Source organism: Xiphias gladius, chromosome 17 (genome assembly GCF_016859285.1).
Source record: "Xiphias gladius isolate SHS-SW01 ecotype Sanya breed wild chromosome 17, ASM1685928v1, whole genome shotgun sequence".
NCBI classification, from domain to species: domain Eukaryota; kingdom Metazoa; phylum Chordata; class Actinopteri; order Istiophoriformes; family Xiphiidae; genus Xiphias; species Xiphias gladius.
In genome coordinates, this window is record NC_053416.1 from 10,050,010 (window position 1) to 10,065,093 (window position 15,084).

The 15,084-nt window shown below is 37.0% G+C and overlaps 2 protein-coding genes and 1 long non-coding RNA gene across 4 annotated transcripts; 1 reads left to right on the top strand and 2 right to left on the bottom strand.

Annotated features, from left to right (window-relative positions):
- Positions 1-7,067, bottom strand: snx12 (sorting nexin 12). 2 transcript variants are annotated; one of them, XM_040150091.1, is made up of 6 exons: positions 6,645-7,067; positions 4,585-4,680; positions 4,114-4,238; positions 3,547-3,637; positions 2,904-2,914; positions 1-966 (listed from the first exon to the last, which is right to left on the bottom strand). In XM_040150091.1, exons 1-5 carry the CDS (start codon positions 6,807-6,809, stop codon positions 2,909-2,911), a joined length of 483 nt encoding a protein of 160 aa, XP_040006025.1. In that variant the 5' UTR covers positions 6,810-7,067; the 3' UTR covers positions 1-966; positions 2,904-2,908. The 2 variants fall into 2 exon arrangements, with proteins under 2 accessions (XP_040006025.1, XP_040006024.1); XM_040150090.1 differs by lacking the exons at positions 1-966; positions 2,904-2,914 and having other exon boundaries at positions 2,940-3,637.
- Positions 5,452-9,751, top strand: LOC120802362. The gene is made up of 3 exons (XR_005709224.1): positions 5,452-5,496; positions 7,665-7,853; positions 9,638-9,751. It is a non-coding gene; the product is annotated as an uncharacterized LOC120802362 (long non-coding RNA).
- On the bottom strand, positions 9,651-14,660 carry LOC120802360 (cytokine receptor common subunit gamma-like). The gene is made up of 8 exons (XM_040150089.1): positions 14,488-14,660; positions 13,764-13,854; positions 12,647-12,819; positions 12,219-12,352; positions 11,940-12,105; positions 11,124-11,229; positions 10,721-10,781; positions 9,651-9,934 (listed from the first exon to the last, which is right to left on the bottom strand). Exons 1-8 carry the CDS (start codon positions 14,552-14,554, stop codon positions 9,671-9,673), a joined length of 1,062 nt encoding a protein of 353 aa, XP_040006023.1. The 5' UTR covers positions 14,555-14,660; the 3' UTR covers positions 9,651-9,670.
- Between the last annotated feature and the right edge of the window lie 424 nt (positions 14,661-15,084).

Below are 15,084 nucleotides of genomic sequence, written 5' to 3' on the forward strand. Positions count from 1 at the left end.
AATCGCTAACTGTAAGCTGAGTTTTAGTGATTTTGCTTCCATTTCTCCCCACTAAACTGAAAAGAGACGTGTAGACATGACACAGCAGGCAGCAGGAAATTTAATTGGAGGACAGAAGTAACAAGGAAGGTCCTTGTCACCCAAGGTGGAACTGCAATGATAACATGTATTAATACACTCCACAATAATATTGATAGAAAGAATAAAACAGCTGAAAATAAGCGCAGAATAATCCTTATTTTAGATCAATAAACCAGATGCTGATTATGCCTTTAAACGATGAAATATTGTTCATATAATGAACCTCTTGTCACAGTGCTTAGATATGGTTATTTTACCTAACTTAACATTCCCAATAGCTGATTTGACAACACACGGCCAAAATGTAGACATGATGATGCAACTAAGACAGCAGAGTTAAAAACAATTAATCGTGAAACTGTCCTGACTAAGAGCATGTCCAGGACATAAACCTCAGGGGAAAATATACGGACTGGAATGACGAGTCACTGTCTTTTTCATGATGCTACATGTTGCTTGACTTTGGGAGGTTATCATCAAAATCGCATCTCTGCTAGTAAAAGAAAACACGAATCAAAGCAAGAAATTACCCTTTTTAAACTTGATCAAATCCATTAAAAAGACATTCAGAAAATATAACCATCATTGTAAAAAAAAAAAAAAAAAAAAAAAATACAGCTATGATAAAATGACAAAAGGATATATGGAACATGTTTTCGTTTTCACTGATTACTGAATCAAAATAAAGTACATATAGTATGTGGAATGACTGAATGGAGACACAACATCAAACGTTTTATACATTGGATCTCTGTTTTGTCCAGGAGCAAGAGTCGTGTTTTTCCTACACCGTTGACACTTATCAGCTCGGACATTTCCGCCAGCTTTATAATGACGTGATGTAGAAATAAATGTACACGGGGCAGGTGCATCATTCTGTATTGTCTTTGCAATAAAAGAGAAAGAGACAGACAGTAAACACGAGAAATAATATTCAAACATGTTCAAGCTGTAAGTGGATTTGAGTAATGCTCTTTGAGTAATATTATAATTCACAGAAAATATCAGAATATGAGAAATGACTGTGGGCCCATACAGTACAACACAGCCCCCTCTCCCTCTTTTTTTTTAATATATAACTTTTGACCAACTGCTAAACTTTTAAAATAATCAAATTCATGTTCTATGAAATTGGATAACACACATTTCTATATGTGTGTAGGAATCCTGTTTTTATTTGTATCATGCATTTTTTGTTAGACGAGGCAGTTGCTTGCTCTAAATACAATCAAAAACACAACAGGTTCCACATCCACACTGTCTACATGTTTTATATTTGCTTTCCACAGTGGAAAACAAATATACAGACAAGACTGAACTTTTGGACTTTAGTTTTACACCCATTCAAAAGTACCAGACGTTTTTTGCAAATGTCATTAATTTTTCGGAATTAAAATGGAAATGCTGACTCCTGCTTTTCGTTGGTGTAACGATGTAGAGTGCAAGCATTGCTCAACACATAATAAAATTTTTCTTAAACGGATCTTGGCCTCTATTAATGTGTTGTATTTAGATTGAAAACACGTTGTGGACTGAAATGTTATCAACTCATTCAAATCAGGCAGGCAGGTAAAAAAAAAAAAAAAAAAAAAAGTTGTGCTGGCAGCTCTAATACGATCTAAACATGGTACGTTACACATGTCTGCATGCAGTATGTCATGAAATGGTGACAGAACTGAACAGGTATTTTCCTGAGCTGAGGAATTGCAGTGCATCAAACTTAACCAGTAAGCCACATGCAGTGCAGATGTTTCCATCACTTATGTGTAACTTCAATTTCATGTGTTTTATTGCCAATACACAGCGTGCCATGATTCTCTTCCTGTATTTCAAGGCTTGCAAGTGATCAATACTGTCTGTTGTACGTGGAATGCAATATTTTTATTGCTGCTTTACCTACAGACATTAAATGCAACTAATGTCGTTCATTAGACATAAACTGTGTCTAATGAAGTGTAGACAGACTTGAATTGGTAGACTCAGATGCAAGAGGCAGGTGTAACTTGAACATAAAAAAGCAGGATATATCAATAACTACTTCATGGTAGAATTGACTGCTTTGTTTTTCAGACACAGATTTATCCATGTTTGAAAAAACTGGATCCAGGTAAATAAAGATCTGAATCAACAGACTGAACAGCGTGATAGTGATCAGAGGCATGTAGAATAATTTGTCAGCAAGACTAAGACAACAACATATTGCAATGAAAGCGTGCAAGTTCGCCATGCAGCCAATGATTAGTGCGGTTGATAGTGGCAGTGTATCAGAATTAGTTTGGAAAGAAATGTTTCAAAAAGAGCTGTAGTCATGGGTGATGTACAGTACTTAATCCCTATTAAACAATAGTTCACATAACTCAAAACACTAGTGGTGGTTTGTCTTTCCACTGGCCTGATACTGGTGGACTGAGAAACCTCTTCAAGCCAGTTTCTGAAGCACAGCTGATTAACACTAGTGCACTCATTGCCAATTAAAAACTTTCAACTGTAAATGAGATTTTACATTAATTTTTCCCTACATGCTAGATAATGGCTAATGCAAAACTGGCTTGGAGAACGTTCTTCCCTTTCCACACCATGATGACGTTTTTTTTTTTTTTGAATAACTGGTTGTTTTGTGCAACAACCAGGGACTATGTGTGGCATATTTACATGGTAAAATTACACATTCTTGTCAGATCTCTGTGATGATTTATATATGATACTAGCATTGTTTTACTTAAGTATCTGTGAACTATCGCCTTTGGTCTTTACAGTGCCCATGCAACCATCTTTAACTTCCTGAAAGCTCTTAGAGACGGGATAAAGTAAAGCAAACTTACTTCATTCATACCTAAAAAACAAAAAAACAACAACAAAAACAAAGAGAACAAAACAGGATCAGAACTCTCATTTATAGTCTGCATGCATTCCTATGGTACACATTAGTGCCAACACACACATTTTGACATTATTCTACTTTATTCACATTATATTACAATGATGAATATATGACACTCATCAGGGAAAGACTGAATGTATCGTACATTATTTTCATTACTGAAAATTGTGATTAAGAACCAAATCTTCACGATACAATCACAAGTAAGGAGGGGTACTTTCCTTGTTGTACAATTATAAAACAAATGCACAAGGGAGAGAGAAGCCACAGAGTTGTCTGAAACATTATCAACATGTCCTGATGTATAGTAGAAGAACATACTTCAAGATAAAGTGAATAAGACTTTACAATGGTATACACAGAGAGAGAGAGAGAGAGACAGAGAGAGAGAGAGAGAAGGAGAGAGAAAGAAAGAAAGAAAGAGACAGATAAAGCAGAAAGAAAGAAAGAGACAGATAAAGCAGACAGAGAGAGAGAAAGATTAAGAGAAGTTGTGAGGGAAGAGAAAGGCAAGTCAGTCCATTCTACAACCCCGAGTCTAAACCCCACATGCCCATTTCCCTCAGTAAACCCTAGTGTCGTACTTTTCCAGGAATGTAGTTACGGTCAATGCTTTCCTCTTGCAGAAACATGTGAAGACAGCGCTCGTTCTGGGCCAAGGGGTGACCTGCAATTCTACAGAAACATACACACAGACAGACAACATATAAAATTCACTCACTGCTCATTTAAAATGCTTTTCATGCAGGTCGGTGAAATGCAATTGTGGATTATTTAGTTGACGTGGTGCTGCTTTTCCAGACACAGCTTAGGTTAAGCCTTGTGTAGGGCTAAACGTTTTTGGCAATGTCTGACTCACACTGAAAATGTGAATTTCTGTTTAGGCCAACACATTTTGTGGCTATAAAACGTACAGGGAGCACAATAAGAGCTTTGATACACGCTTTACTAGATCTAACCATCCCACAGAGCTCAGTGATAGAATAATACAAAACTGTTCTTGTCTAGTAGCTCCTCTTTCAGCGATCCATTACAATTTCAAACACACATTCTCCACATTAACACATTTATATGTGACAAATATGTTTATATGATTTATATCTAAAAACACAAAATATGTAGTTTAATTTCGGGTCTTTGAACTGGCTCACCTGTTGATGAACTGCTCCAGGCCCGATCGCCGTTCCTCAATGAAGGACTCCTCAAAAAGGCCTTCATCTCCACGGAATGGCAACTGTCTCTTCAGGGCTTTGCCCGGCAGGGGTGGTACTACAATCTGAAGGTGTCAGAGGTCGAGGTCAACACAAATGACAGTACAGGTGAAAAATATCCAATATAATCTGAAATTTTCATCACTTAATTTGAGCTCCAGTTCCATGGCAGTGTAGAGCCACAGTTAATCCAGGTCACAACAAAACTTACATTTCACTTTTTATATCAACGCAGAAGATGACACTTACAGTGTAACTCTAATCCTGATGACAGGTAAGGAACTATGAAAGGATTGGTTTTTCCGCCTGTAACTCTGCCATTATCAATCATCCGATTATTGTAACTATTATCTTGCACCTGCCAGCCTGTTTAAATTATTAGCCTGAAGCATGCCGCTGTTGCTCACTCACCTTACTGTCTCTTTCCAGCTCATTCTTTAACCATTCAAAGTCACTGTATCTTCTTCTCACACAGGAATCCTTCAGTTTGAAAATGGGAAGGTTTGTCTACACAGAGAAGAAGAAAAATACAAAACATAGCAGCCCTTGGTTTATACTAAATTCAATGATTATCACATGGTCGCTGTTGGAAGGAGAGGACAGGGCTTGCTGAACAACTGACAACTATCAAGCCTCACTGACAGTGCTGAAGGTATTGTGGAAGTGCCTCAAGAGACGAAGGTGTTATGTAACAAAAACAAATATCTCTTACCACCATAATTTGACAATCATCAAATTCATCACAAACTGTGACATTACTAATTCCTAATGTGTAATTTTTCAATAGCTTATGTCCTACCAACAGTTCAAAACCCAAAGATATTCAATTTAACAACGATATAAAAAAGAGAAATGCGGGAAATTGTTTGCATTTTTGCTTTACTAGGAAATTAAATAATGTCCAGTAATTTTTTCTGAATCATTTTATGGATTAATTGTCTTAACGCTAGTTTTATTTGGCCAGAAATTATCTAAAGATCCTTCTAATCGGTGGAAAATTAAATATACAGTTCAACTTTCTGTACAGTAAAAACTTAAATAAATTTAACCTTATTGTGCCATGTGTTTATTTGAAATGCATGTAAAGATGCCTTGCAAGTGAACCTGCTTCACAGAATGCTGAAATGTATGCAGTTTACTTGAAAAGGCAGATTATGACTTTGCGTTTTCAAGGTGTTTTCAAAGTATGTAACTGACATTATCTAATTGACAAATTCATCTAATTATCTGTCAGTGTTTCAGTGGCAATAAAATGGGTGATCCTTCTGCATGTTGACAGTCTGTAGGCAGTGAAGGGGGATATGATGAAACACAGTGCTGAAGGTTGGTGTCTGTTCACTAGACTGATCTGGCTTTGTTCAAGTTTGACTGTAATTGTGAGAAGGTGCTGCTTGGACATGCGAGTTAACAAATACTGCCTTAAACTAGACGACCCCACCTCTGATGTAAGAAACTATCAAAAATCAATATGCCTGTCTGAGTCTGAGAATGTTGTGTTGAAAAAAAAAAAAAACTATCCGAAGTGGTCAAAACACTAACTTATTTTTATATTGTGAGGGAAAAACTCTCCCGGGAGACATCCACAACCATCACAAAATGAGAGTCTGTATTCAAGACAAGCCGAGAAAGTTGCAAATACGCAAATACAGTGTTAGCATAAGCTTCCTGAAAATGTCTGCAAAGTTTGCTGTGTCAGTGATTTTCTCAATCTCACACTATTGCACGCCTCACTGCTTTAACTCACTACTCATCTTAATATAACCAATATAGGTTTAATTCGCGTGCTTATTAATTGATATGAATAATATTTTAAATTTAAGTAACAAACTTTACTGCATGTCATTTCTCCCATTTCCACAAAACCACCGACACTGTTAACGTTCCTCATTTAGCTACGTTGCGTTAACGTTACTCTTCTCATACGTTTACCGATCAACAGTAGTAACGTCTGTTTTATGTTAACATTATCGACAAACGTACTTGATGTCTGACATCTAGATAGGCAGACAATGTTAAATCGGTCCTTATTTTTATGACTGCTAAAGTCTAGCAGTTAGCTACACGGTGTCTGCTGGGACTTAGGTAGCTAAATGGTAGTTAGTTTTAAAAAACATTACAGTAGAACGTTAACTCTACAATCTAAAACTGTAAATCTGCTTTCTGCATATATGGTGGAAGGCATTGGCATGCTCAAGAAACTTGTACATGCCAGCTTTGCTAATGCTACACCAAGCAACCTCCAGGTCCACAAGGTAGGCCGTTGAGAATCCCCGGTCCTCGAGTTTTACTGGCGCGACACCTTGAGCTACTCGTGCCGCCCAACGTCAACGTCACAGCCCGGTCCGTGTGTTGACATCAGCACAGCAGACAAACATGCTAACGCTAGCAACAACAGTGTAATAACCAGTTAGCTTAGCGAAGAAATGATCATGCTGCAGCAAGGTGTTTTGGCTTACGGTTCCAACACTTACCCGCATACGAACTTCGTAAGTTGTGTAACGGTTTCGTCCAACTCCAACGATTTGTGGATCATAAACGTCTATTTCCAGAAAATTGCTGGGGGGGCCGTAAGCATCGGTCAGGTCCTGGGGCTTGGAATTCAACCGGCGAGTGTCGGCCACCGCAGACTCTGTCATTTTGTCGGGTTTTAATCTTTGGACGACCAACGGCAAATTAGTGTCAAACCAACTAAGTGCAGGGCAAAATCTTAAATGTCATCTGAAGACATCAACCGATTGCGATAGCCGGTCGTTTCAGCTAGGGAAGTAGCTGACTTGTATCTCTCTTCTTGCGGGGGCCAGCCGCCCTGCGCCCTACCCTTCTTGAATCTGAAAAAATCCGTTGATTCAGTTCCGTGCTGTGCGGGACACCCTGCGCTCCCTCTAACGGACACGGGGGTAACTGGATGGGGCAGATTGAATTAAAATGAATCGTTGCAGTTCTACAAATCATGGGACAGAGGTTTTATACGGAAATAGACAGGTATGTTTATTTTTTTTTCAAAAAGAGTAGGAGAATAATACAACAAGGAATACAGAGCTGAGTCAGATATACAGAATGTGGGAAACCAACAGAAAATATACAAGTAGGTTACAATTAAAACAAAAAAAACAAAAAACGTCCAACCAAATTTAAAAAAAACTACATTCAAAGATATTAAGATAGGTGACATTCAAAATTACAGGCATATAATATAAAAATGATGTGGCTAGGACATTGTGATATTGGTGTTGATATTAACACGACTATCTGGATACTGTAATGTGGTGTCACTTTCTAAACAGGCACTATTTATTACAGGGTTTATAAATTCTATTAATGCATAATACTGCATTATAGAGCATTTGGCAGACCTTAATAAGAACATAATTTTGGGTTGCCAGGTTGTGAAAACTTCCTTTGGCTGGTGCTTACTCTTTCTATTTGGTAATAATGCAGTTATTAATGTATTAATCCATTAATAATTGATTATGGGTTTCTCACTTTTTCAGAAAGCCATCAAGTCTGCAGGTGTAAATGTTGACAAGCTGATCAAATAGATTTTGCTCTGGACGCTCTGCAACCTTCTCTAGCTAGCTAAGAAGACAAAACAAGTGTCATGCTGGAGAAGGATGAACACCAACCGAAGGCAACCTCTTGAGCTGCCTCTTGGCAACCCCAGAGGTACACATATAGAATTAGTAAGTCTTTTTTTTAACTGATCATTCACTTTTTTTAAGCATTAGTAAATTATATTCACCTATTAACGAAGCCAAGAGTTTCTAAGTTAAACTTAGAAACCCTTTATTAGGTGCCTTATTAGAAAGTATTACTATGAATTTGACTCATAAAGTGAGTTAACAGTGAATGCTGGTTTCTTGGCTGTTATCTAAATCGTGTATTTTTTAAATTTACTTTTATTATTTATTTTATTATAGTTCACAGTAAATACCAGAAAATAACCCACATAACATGTAAGGTATTTTGTCAAAAAGGAATATAAAAAATTACAGGATATTAAATTTTATTGGGATTTTAATTTTTTTTAATAGTTTTTTACACACTGCATTACAAACAAAAGATTTCAGTATTTGCTTCCTGAGCAAGCCATTTTCTCCAAATGTATTGTCCTCTCTTAAGTCGAACTGAACTTTCAGTCAACCACTGAAATGTTTCCTTGAAACAGTCAAACTCAAAGGGAGTCAAGGTCACATGGTATGAGATCAAAAATATTTAGAACTTGGTCTTGAATTGGGCAGTGCCAGAGGCTGGTGCAGTATATAAACTAGTTTATTTGGATGCACACTTTGTGATTTATGCATGTGGATTTGTTTAAATAGAAAATGTCTCACAAAAGGTTAGATATATGAAAAATGTACACATTTATCACTATACATCAACACCATATAACCAAACTCAATGTAGGAAGAAGAACTTCAAGGTTGCATATAAAGAAAAATGACCAGACTGAAGCAAACATTTTTACTTTTTTATCATACGGTAAGTTTTGTGAAGAAGAAATTCCCTTTTTGGTGATTTAGATTTTCAGTGAGTCATTTTAGTGTGGCTTTTCCTCAGGGCCATAGCTGCTCTACTAAAGTTACATTCCCTGTTATCAACATAGTGAAAGCGGGCTTTGGACTGATAACAGTTTTTAAGAAACACTTTGGATATTGTTTTCCTCATGAGCACTTCAGTCCAAACCTTAAATGTTAACCTCCACTTAACATAACATATGTTTACTTCTCATAAGGGAATATCTCATAAGTCAACAAAAGGGCTCCATGCATCTGAATTAAACACTCCTCGCACTAAATCCATATTTTCAGTCAGTACAAACCTGACACAATCATGGAGCTCAGATGTGTGAAATATTTGTCTCTCATAATAAACTTTAAGCTTTAAGAATAACTTATACTTTTATTGTCCTTAAACTGACATTCAAACTTCAACCAGTTACATTACATACGACAAGGGATTGGATGAAGAAGAATTTTAAAAATAAAAACTTAAATTTGTTGTCCTAGTGTAGTGAAATAAATGGACCACTGATAAAGTGAAAACTGTAGAGTAAATGATGGAATGTCAGCGCCTCAAAGTGGTGGTTAATGAATACTTAAAATATTTATACCCTAAGTATGGAAGTTTTCCTGTCTAACTTTGTAAGAACTTTGAATGGCATTTTATTAATGAAAAATGTTTCAGAGTTTATTTTGTTGTAAAATAAGCTAATAAGATCAGGCATTTTAAGGGGATTTAAAGTTATGAGTTGTTGTTTTTTAAATCTGTAACTGCTGCATCTGGTGGTTGTTATCCCTAAACACTAATAGCTTTAATGTAATTGAATGTAATTGTAATTGCTGTATCTGGTTTCTTCTGGTTTCTTCTCATAAGGGAACTATGAGACCATCATTTATCCATTTTCTGATCCTTGCGGTCAAGCAGGAGATGTGTCTGTAAGAATAAGAATTTCTGAATTGTAAAGTTTTGACAGACCTAACCCTGACTGAGAAGCCTCCTAAACACAGACCTGCTCTTCCTCCTGGGATAAGACAAGAACTTCAGAGGTGGAAGAGGAGATGGGGTTAGACAGGTCTTCTGATTTGTTCACACCGATGGAGACAGAGCAATCGGTTTGGTCGGTGGTGACAGAGAAGGTGGAGCCGTCAGAGCTCTCGCTGTCGGACTGGGAGACATGGGAGTACTCGCGGACAGGACAGGCATACTCATTGTAGTTGGCCTTAAAGTTCCCTTTCAGGCCTTTGGAATATTGAAACCAATCCTTTAAGAAAGATTAAAAAAAAAAGTATGGCTTGATCTGCTGTCACCTCATATAATTGTACATTTCTGTCACTCACCTTTCTGACCAACGGGCCTTTCATCAGTTAAATATGAGCACTGTGGATAATTAAATCGGGAAATACAGGCTTTGTTATAAGTCTACAGTGTCTATGTTTCTAACCATACTAGTGGTATGGCACTAGCAGTGGCTATGTCAATGTTGTTGCTTGGTCGATCCACTTCTTTGGTTCAAACTGAAATATCTCAACAGCTACTGAATGGATTGCCATGGAATATTTTACAGACATTCATGGTACCCAGAGTATATAAACTAGTGACTTTGGTGATTCCCTGATTTTTCCTCTAGCGCCACCATGAGATTTACTTTTGTGGTTTTTAGTTAAATGTCTCAACAGCTGTTGGAAAGATCGCCATGTAATTTGGTAGAGACACTCATGTCCTCCTCAAGATGAATTGTAATCCCTTTGGTGATCCCTTATCTTTTCAAGCGCCATCATTGAGACAAAATTCCAATTTGTCTAGTTTGACCAATGAAATTCCCATAAACCTCAGCTGTACTTGATGTGTAGTGCTGACTAGCAAATGTTAGCATGCTGATACGCTGAACTAAGATGATTAAAATGGCAAGCCTTATACCTACTTACAAATACAGCTTCACGTGGCTGCTAGCATGCCTGTAGACTTCTAGTCTTGTAATTTAATTCTTTCAATGACTGCAGTAGTTATTGTCTAGGCAGAAGACACAGAGCTGCTGCATGCTACTAACCTCAATGTCGTAAAGGACCAGGGATGGCTTGGGAACCACAGGGATGGGGATGATTCTGAGCCTGTATGGGAGGTAGGCACATTCTTAATATCGGATGTTCATATCAACAACAACTCATCTGCATTACTTTTGTTCCTAACTCCACTCTGTTGCAAGTGAGGTTGGGTTATGGAAGTGGTTGATATTTCTTGACTGCATGCCCCTGTACTTAACCTCCCTTACATTTACTGCTCCTTTAAACAATTAACATTGTTACTGCACAATACTAACTGTTAATAACCTAACAAAATCAATGAAAAACAGAAGAAATAAGTACACATTGCTGATACACTACACTACTCGATAATTTACGCTATAATACTATAACTACCACAATTTTTACATGACATATGGGCCAACCCACCTCTCATGGTGCAGCAGCATCACAGCCAGTAGGATGAGGATGACAGCACCCGACGCATACAGCAATGGAGTCCACACAGATATTGAAACATCTTTTTGTTCAGTGTCTGTGTGGGGGAGAGAGAGGTGGATAGCAACTATTTCCTAATCTTGTACCTTTAGTGTTTCGAGCACATGGAGAACAGCACATGCAGAGTTAGTGTGCTTTGGTGGAAAAGTTATAGAAATTCATAGAGGACATTACATTTGCCTGTTCAAATAACCCAGGTCTGATTTAAAGGGGAAAAAGTAAAGTTTTTACTGCCCTATCGCCCATACTGCCATTCTTGTACTGTGCATTGTGCTGGTTTTTATGGCCTGAGAAATTTATTACTAGTTCCTCAATTATTATTTCTGGCTTCGAAAACTTATTTGCCTACCTGTATTGTGTTTGGACACAAACAAAGAGCACGCACCTCTACCAACACTACATTGTCAAAATGCCAATTTTGCATTTTGGAATTAATCAAAAGGTCTTAATTCCTTCATAAAAGGTCTTAATTCTTTTTATGCCAATTTACCGTAGTGTATACCAGAATGTACGCTTCTGAAAACTGTATAGAAATAAGTCAAATTTTAGTCTTGTTTACGTGTTGTAGCTGATAATTATTGTGTAATCCAGCCAGTTGCTCCTCTGTAGCTGAACAATGTTTTTGAAAAATTGCCCACATATAAGCTCTCTGCTTGTTTAGTCTGTGCTTTAAGTCTGTGGTTTCTGTAGATTGCCAGTAGCAGTCAGTGATTACTTCATTCTTTCAGAATATATAGGCAATTTTACCTGTTCTTTTGTTGGATCCCCAGACCACAGGCTCGCTCCAGTTACTCCAGAAAACAGACTCTCCACAATTGTTCCCCAATCTGCTTCGCACTTGCAGCTCATACCGGGAACTGCTGGAGGGCAAGTTGATGCAGAAACTCTGCCTCCCAATACTGACTTTGGAAGTCTGTGGAAAATAACAAGGAGTTGAGAAAGCAGAAGGGTGGGAAGGGAAGACAAAAAAGATAACGAAGAAAAGAGTGAAGAAGAAGGATGAGATTGTTCACTCAAATTGCCTACCTCCCACTTCTTGCTGCTGGTCCTGAAGCGAACCTCATTCTCCACACAGTTTGCAGCAGTCTGGTTCCAGTAAAACCACAGGTTAAAGTCGGATCCATTCTGGACAGTTATGTTGGTTGGTGGATATAACTTGACTGGAGATGAGACAGGGCATTCAATACAGAATACAACATGTGATGTGATGATAAGGTAACAGGGCAGACATGCCAATATATTTTTAGCCTGTTTTTATGTCAAAATACTAGCATTGTTTTCCTTTCCTGCAAAAAAAAAAAAAAAAAAAAAAGATTTAAGTTACATCTGTGCTGTACCAGTAGGTGTAAAAAAAATCTCTCCCAGTGAATAAAACTCACTCCTTTATTAATTGTTTTTTTTTATTTTCAGTAGTACCTCCCAAGGTAATGTTGCACCTCAGTAAGTAAGCTTACCTCTCTTTTTCAGACTGTGTTCCTGCTCAAAAGTCTTGTTGCCATGTACCAGGCTGGTGTAAAATTTGCTGAACCTTTTGGACGGGCTGTCATAGGGCTGAGAGCATCCAGTGTTAATTCTGTTCTCTGACACATAGTTGGTGCAGTTAGTGATTTCTTTGTCATTGTGGAACCTGTGTAGAAATCACTATTTAGTCATTCACACACAAAGCAAAGCAATGTATGCAGCCGTATCAACATCAACTCTAAATGTAGCACTGAATAATCAAGTCATCCGCAGCAGGAATATCTGATATCGGGAGTTGTTTAATAAGATGTCCAATCATCCTCGGGGCAGAATTAGCTGAACATATTGGGTTATGATAAGTTGTACTTTTCCAGGTGATGTTTTTCTCTGTATTTTGCTACGTTAAGATATCAGGGTCTGTGTTTATCAAACTTGTAAGAGTTATGCAAGAGGTAATAATTTGAAGATCCAATCTTGGAGTATAAAAGTTATTTGCTCAGTGTGAAGAATAAGAAACATTTATCAAGCGACTTAATTACATTGAAGTCTATCATATCTCAGTTTTAATCACATGCTCTGAGCAGGAATGGCCGATCAGAGACAAGGACTTTCCCTTACAATCCTTACATTTTACTTAGCGAGGCATTCTGCTATTCTGCAAAAGCATGTGCTTATAAGTTTTTGAAATGTCAATTTCTATTTGTGTGAAATCTTTAATGCTTCTGGTAGCAATTAACATGTTGCTTTAGCAACTATCTAATACATTTATGATATATAAATATGGATGAACACATAGGAAACTGGTTGAAATGGAAACAATGACTGTGTGTGGAAAAGTGATGGTGAACAAAATCAAGCCCCGCTTTATCTTTGTGTTTTGAACCACAGATAAATGCAAAAAAAAAAAAAAAAAAGTGGTACACCTCTGGAGCTCTCTTAAATTTAAGAGCATTACAGATCAAAACAAGTTGATATGAAAGGATTTTTACTTTTATCTTTCACTCAAGTCCAAAATTTTAGTTTTAGTAAATTGATAATTCAGATGACATTTAAAAAAAAATAGTTTTATGGTTGGAGTTTTTTTAAGGGTACTGTCACCAAATTACGAACCTGCTGTAGAAGGTGTAATTGACGTCTGGAGTCCCCTGCTGATTCCAGGAACATTTAACATATTTCAGATGCAACACGAAACAGTCCACATCTGTCAGAGACACAGGAAGGTTGAGAACAACAGAATAGTTAAATGAAAACTATAAACCAAATGTCATTAGGGTTACACTCATGCATAGTGTATAAACCTACAGAAAGGACTGTAGACTAATACAGACCCACTCACACACGCACACAGTAAGGAAATGGCAGCAAAATGACGTAAAGGGGAATTTATGCATCAATTCATGATCAAGGAAGTAAGGTTCCACGCTAAACAGACAGTTTAATTCATTGTGATAATACAAGTGATTTATTAATTATAATCTTAAGGTCTAATCATATTTCAAGGCAGATGTGCTGTTCCTGCTTTTCTACTATTAGATTTTTGTTTTGGAAAGTCATCAAAAATATATTTAAAATCACTCATATAACATTTGTAGTAAAGACTTTTGTGTATGGCGGATTAATAACTGATATTATAGATATAAACATTCATTAACAAATGAAGCATCCTCACACGATAAAGCCAAATGGCAAACAATGTGATTAGATCTGACAAAAGTCCTTAAGCAAAGTGAATTACTGCTAACACACATCCATAAAGGCTAAAACAGTTGTTATTAATATCATAAGTTGCCTAGTAATTTATATAATTGAATTGTTAGTCTTCAAAAGTTCTTACCATGTGCTTCCTTGGCAAACACATCTCCCATCAGACAGAGGAGCAGAAGCAGTTTAGTCAGCATCATGGCACACAGAAACAGGATACTCAGAGTATCGGCGCAGATGTACTTCTACACCACAGTATTGATGTGCTGCGTGTTTCATTTCTGCTATTGCTGCTCCTGACTGTGGGTTTTTGTTTCCTGTCAGCGGAAACTTTAGAGATAATAGGCTTTCAAAATGACATTTCTGCCGTTAGACATTATGCTTTATTGCTTTAATGTCAAATAACTCACAATCTAATATCATGAAAATTGAATGCGGATGAAACCACATACAGACTACATTTATTTGGTCATCGTTCCCAGTAAAAGTAATCTTTTCAAATCTTAATCTTGTATAACCAATTTCTTAACTTCCAAAAACAGCGTATAGTTTTTCAGTGAACAAAGTGGATACCTTTTATGCATTGGTGCATTAGCCATTTGCATTTCAACCTCAGTTTAAACAACATAAAACTTTACAAACTGAACTTGAGGAACATTAAATTTCAAAAAATAAAGTGAGAGAATTTTTTTTTAGGATGCTTTTTGAGTAACAAGGTTGTTTTTTTTCA

Excerpts from the sequence above, each read along its gene's own strand:
- snx12 (XM_040150090.1), bottom strand. The coding sequence starts at position 6,809 with ATGACAGAGTCTGCGGTGGCCGACACTCGCCGGTTGAATTCCAAGCCC. Across the intron at positions 4,239-4,584 it reads AGCTGGAAAGAGACAGTAAG|ATTGTAGTACCACCCCTGCC; the intron begins GTGAGTGAGCAA and ends TGACACCTTCAG. Across the intron at positions 3,638-4,113 it reads CTGGAGCAGTTCATCAACAG|AATTGCAGGTCACCCCTTGG; the intron begins GTGAGCCAGTTC and ends ATGTTTCTGTAG.
- LOC120802360 (XM_040150089.1), bottom strand. The coding sequence starts at position 14,554 with ATGATGCTGACTAAACTGCTTCTGCTCCTCTGTCTGATGGGAGATGTG. Across the intron at positions 13,855-14,487 it reads GTTTGCCAAGGAAGCACATG|ATGTGGACTGTTTCGTGTTG; the intron begins GTAAGAACTTTT and ends TGTCTCTGACAG. Across the intron at positions 12,106-12,218 it reads CCAGCAGCAAGAAGTGGGAG|ACTTCCAAAGTCAGTATTGG; the intron begins GTAGGCAATTTG and ends TATTTTCCACAG.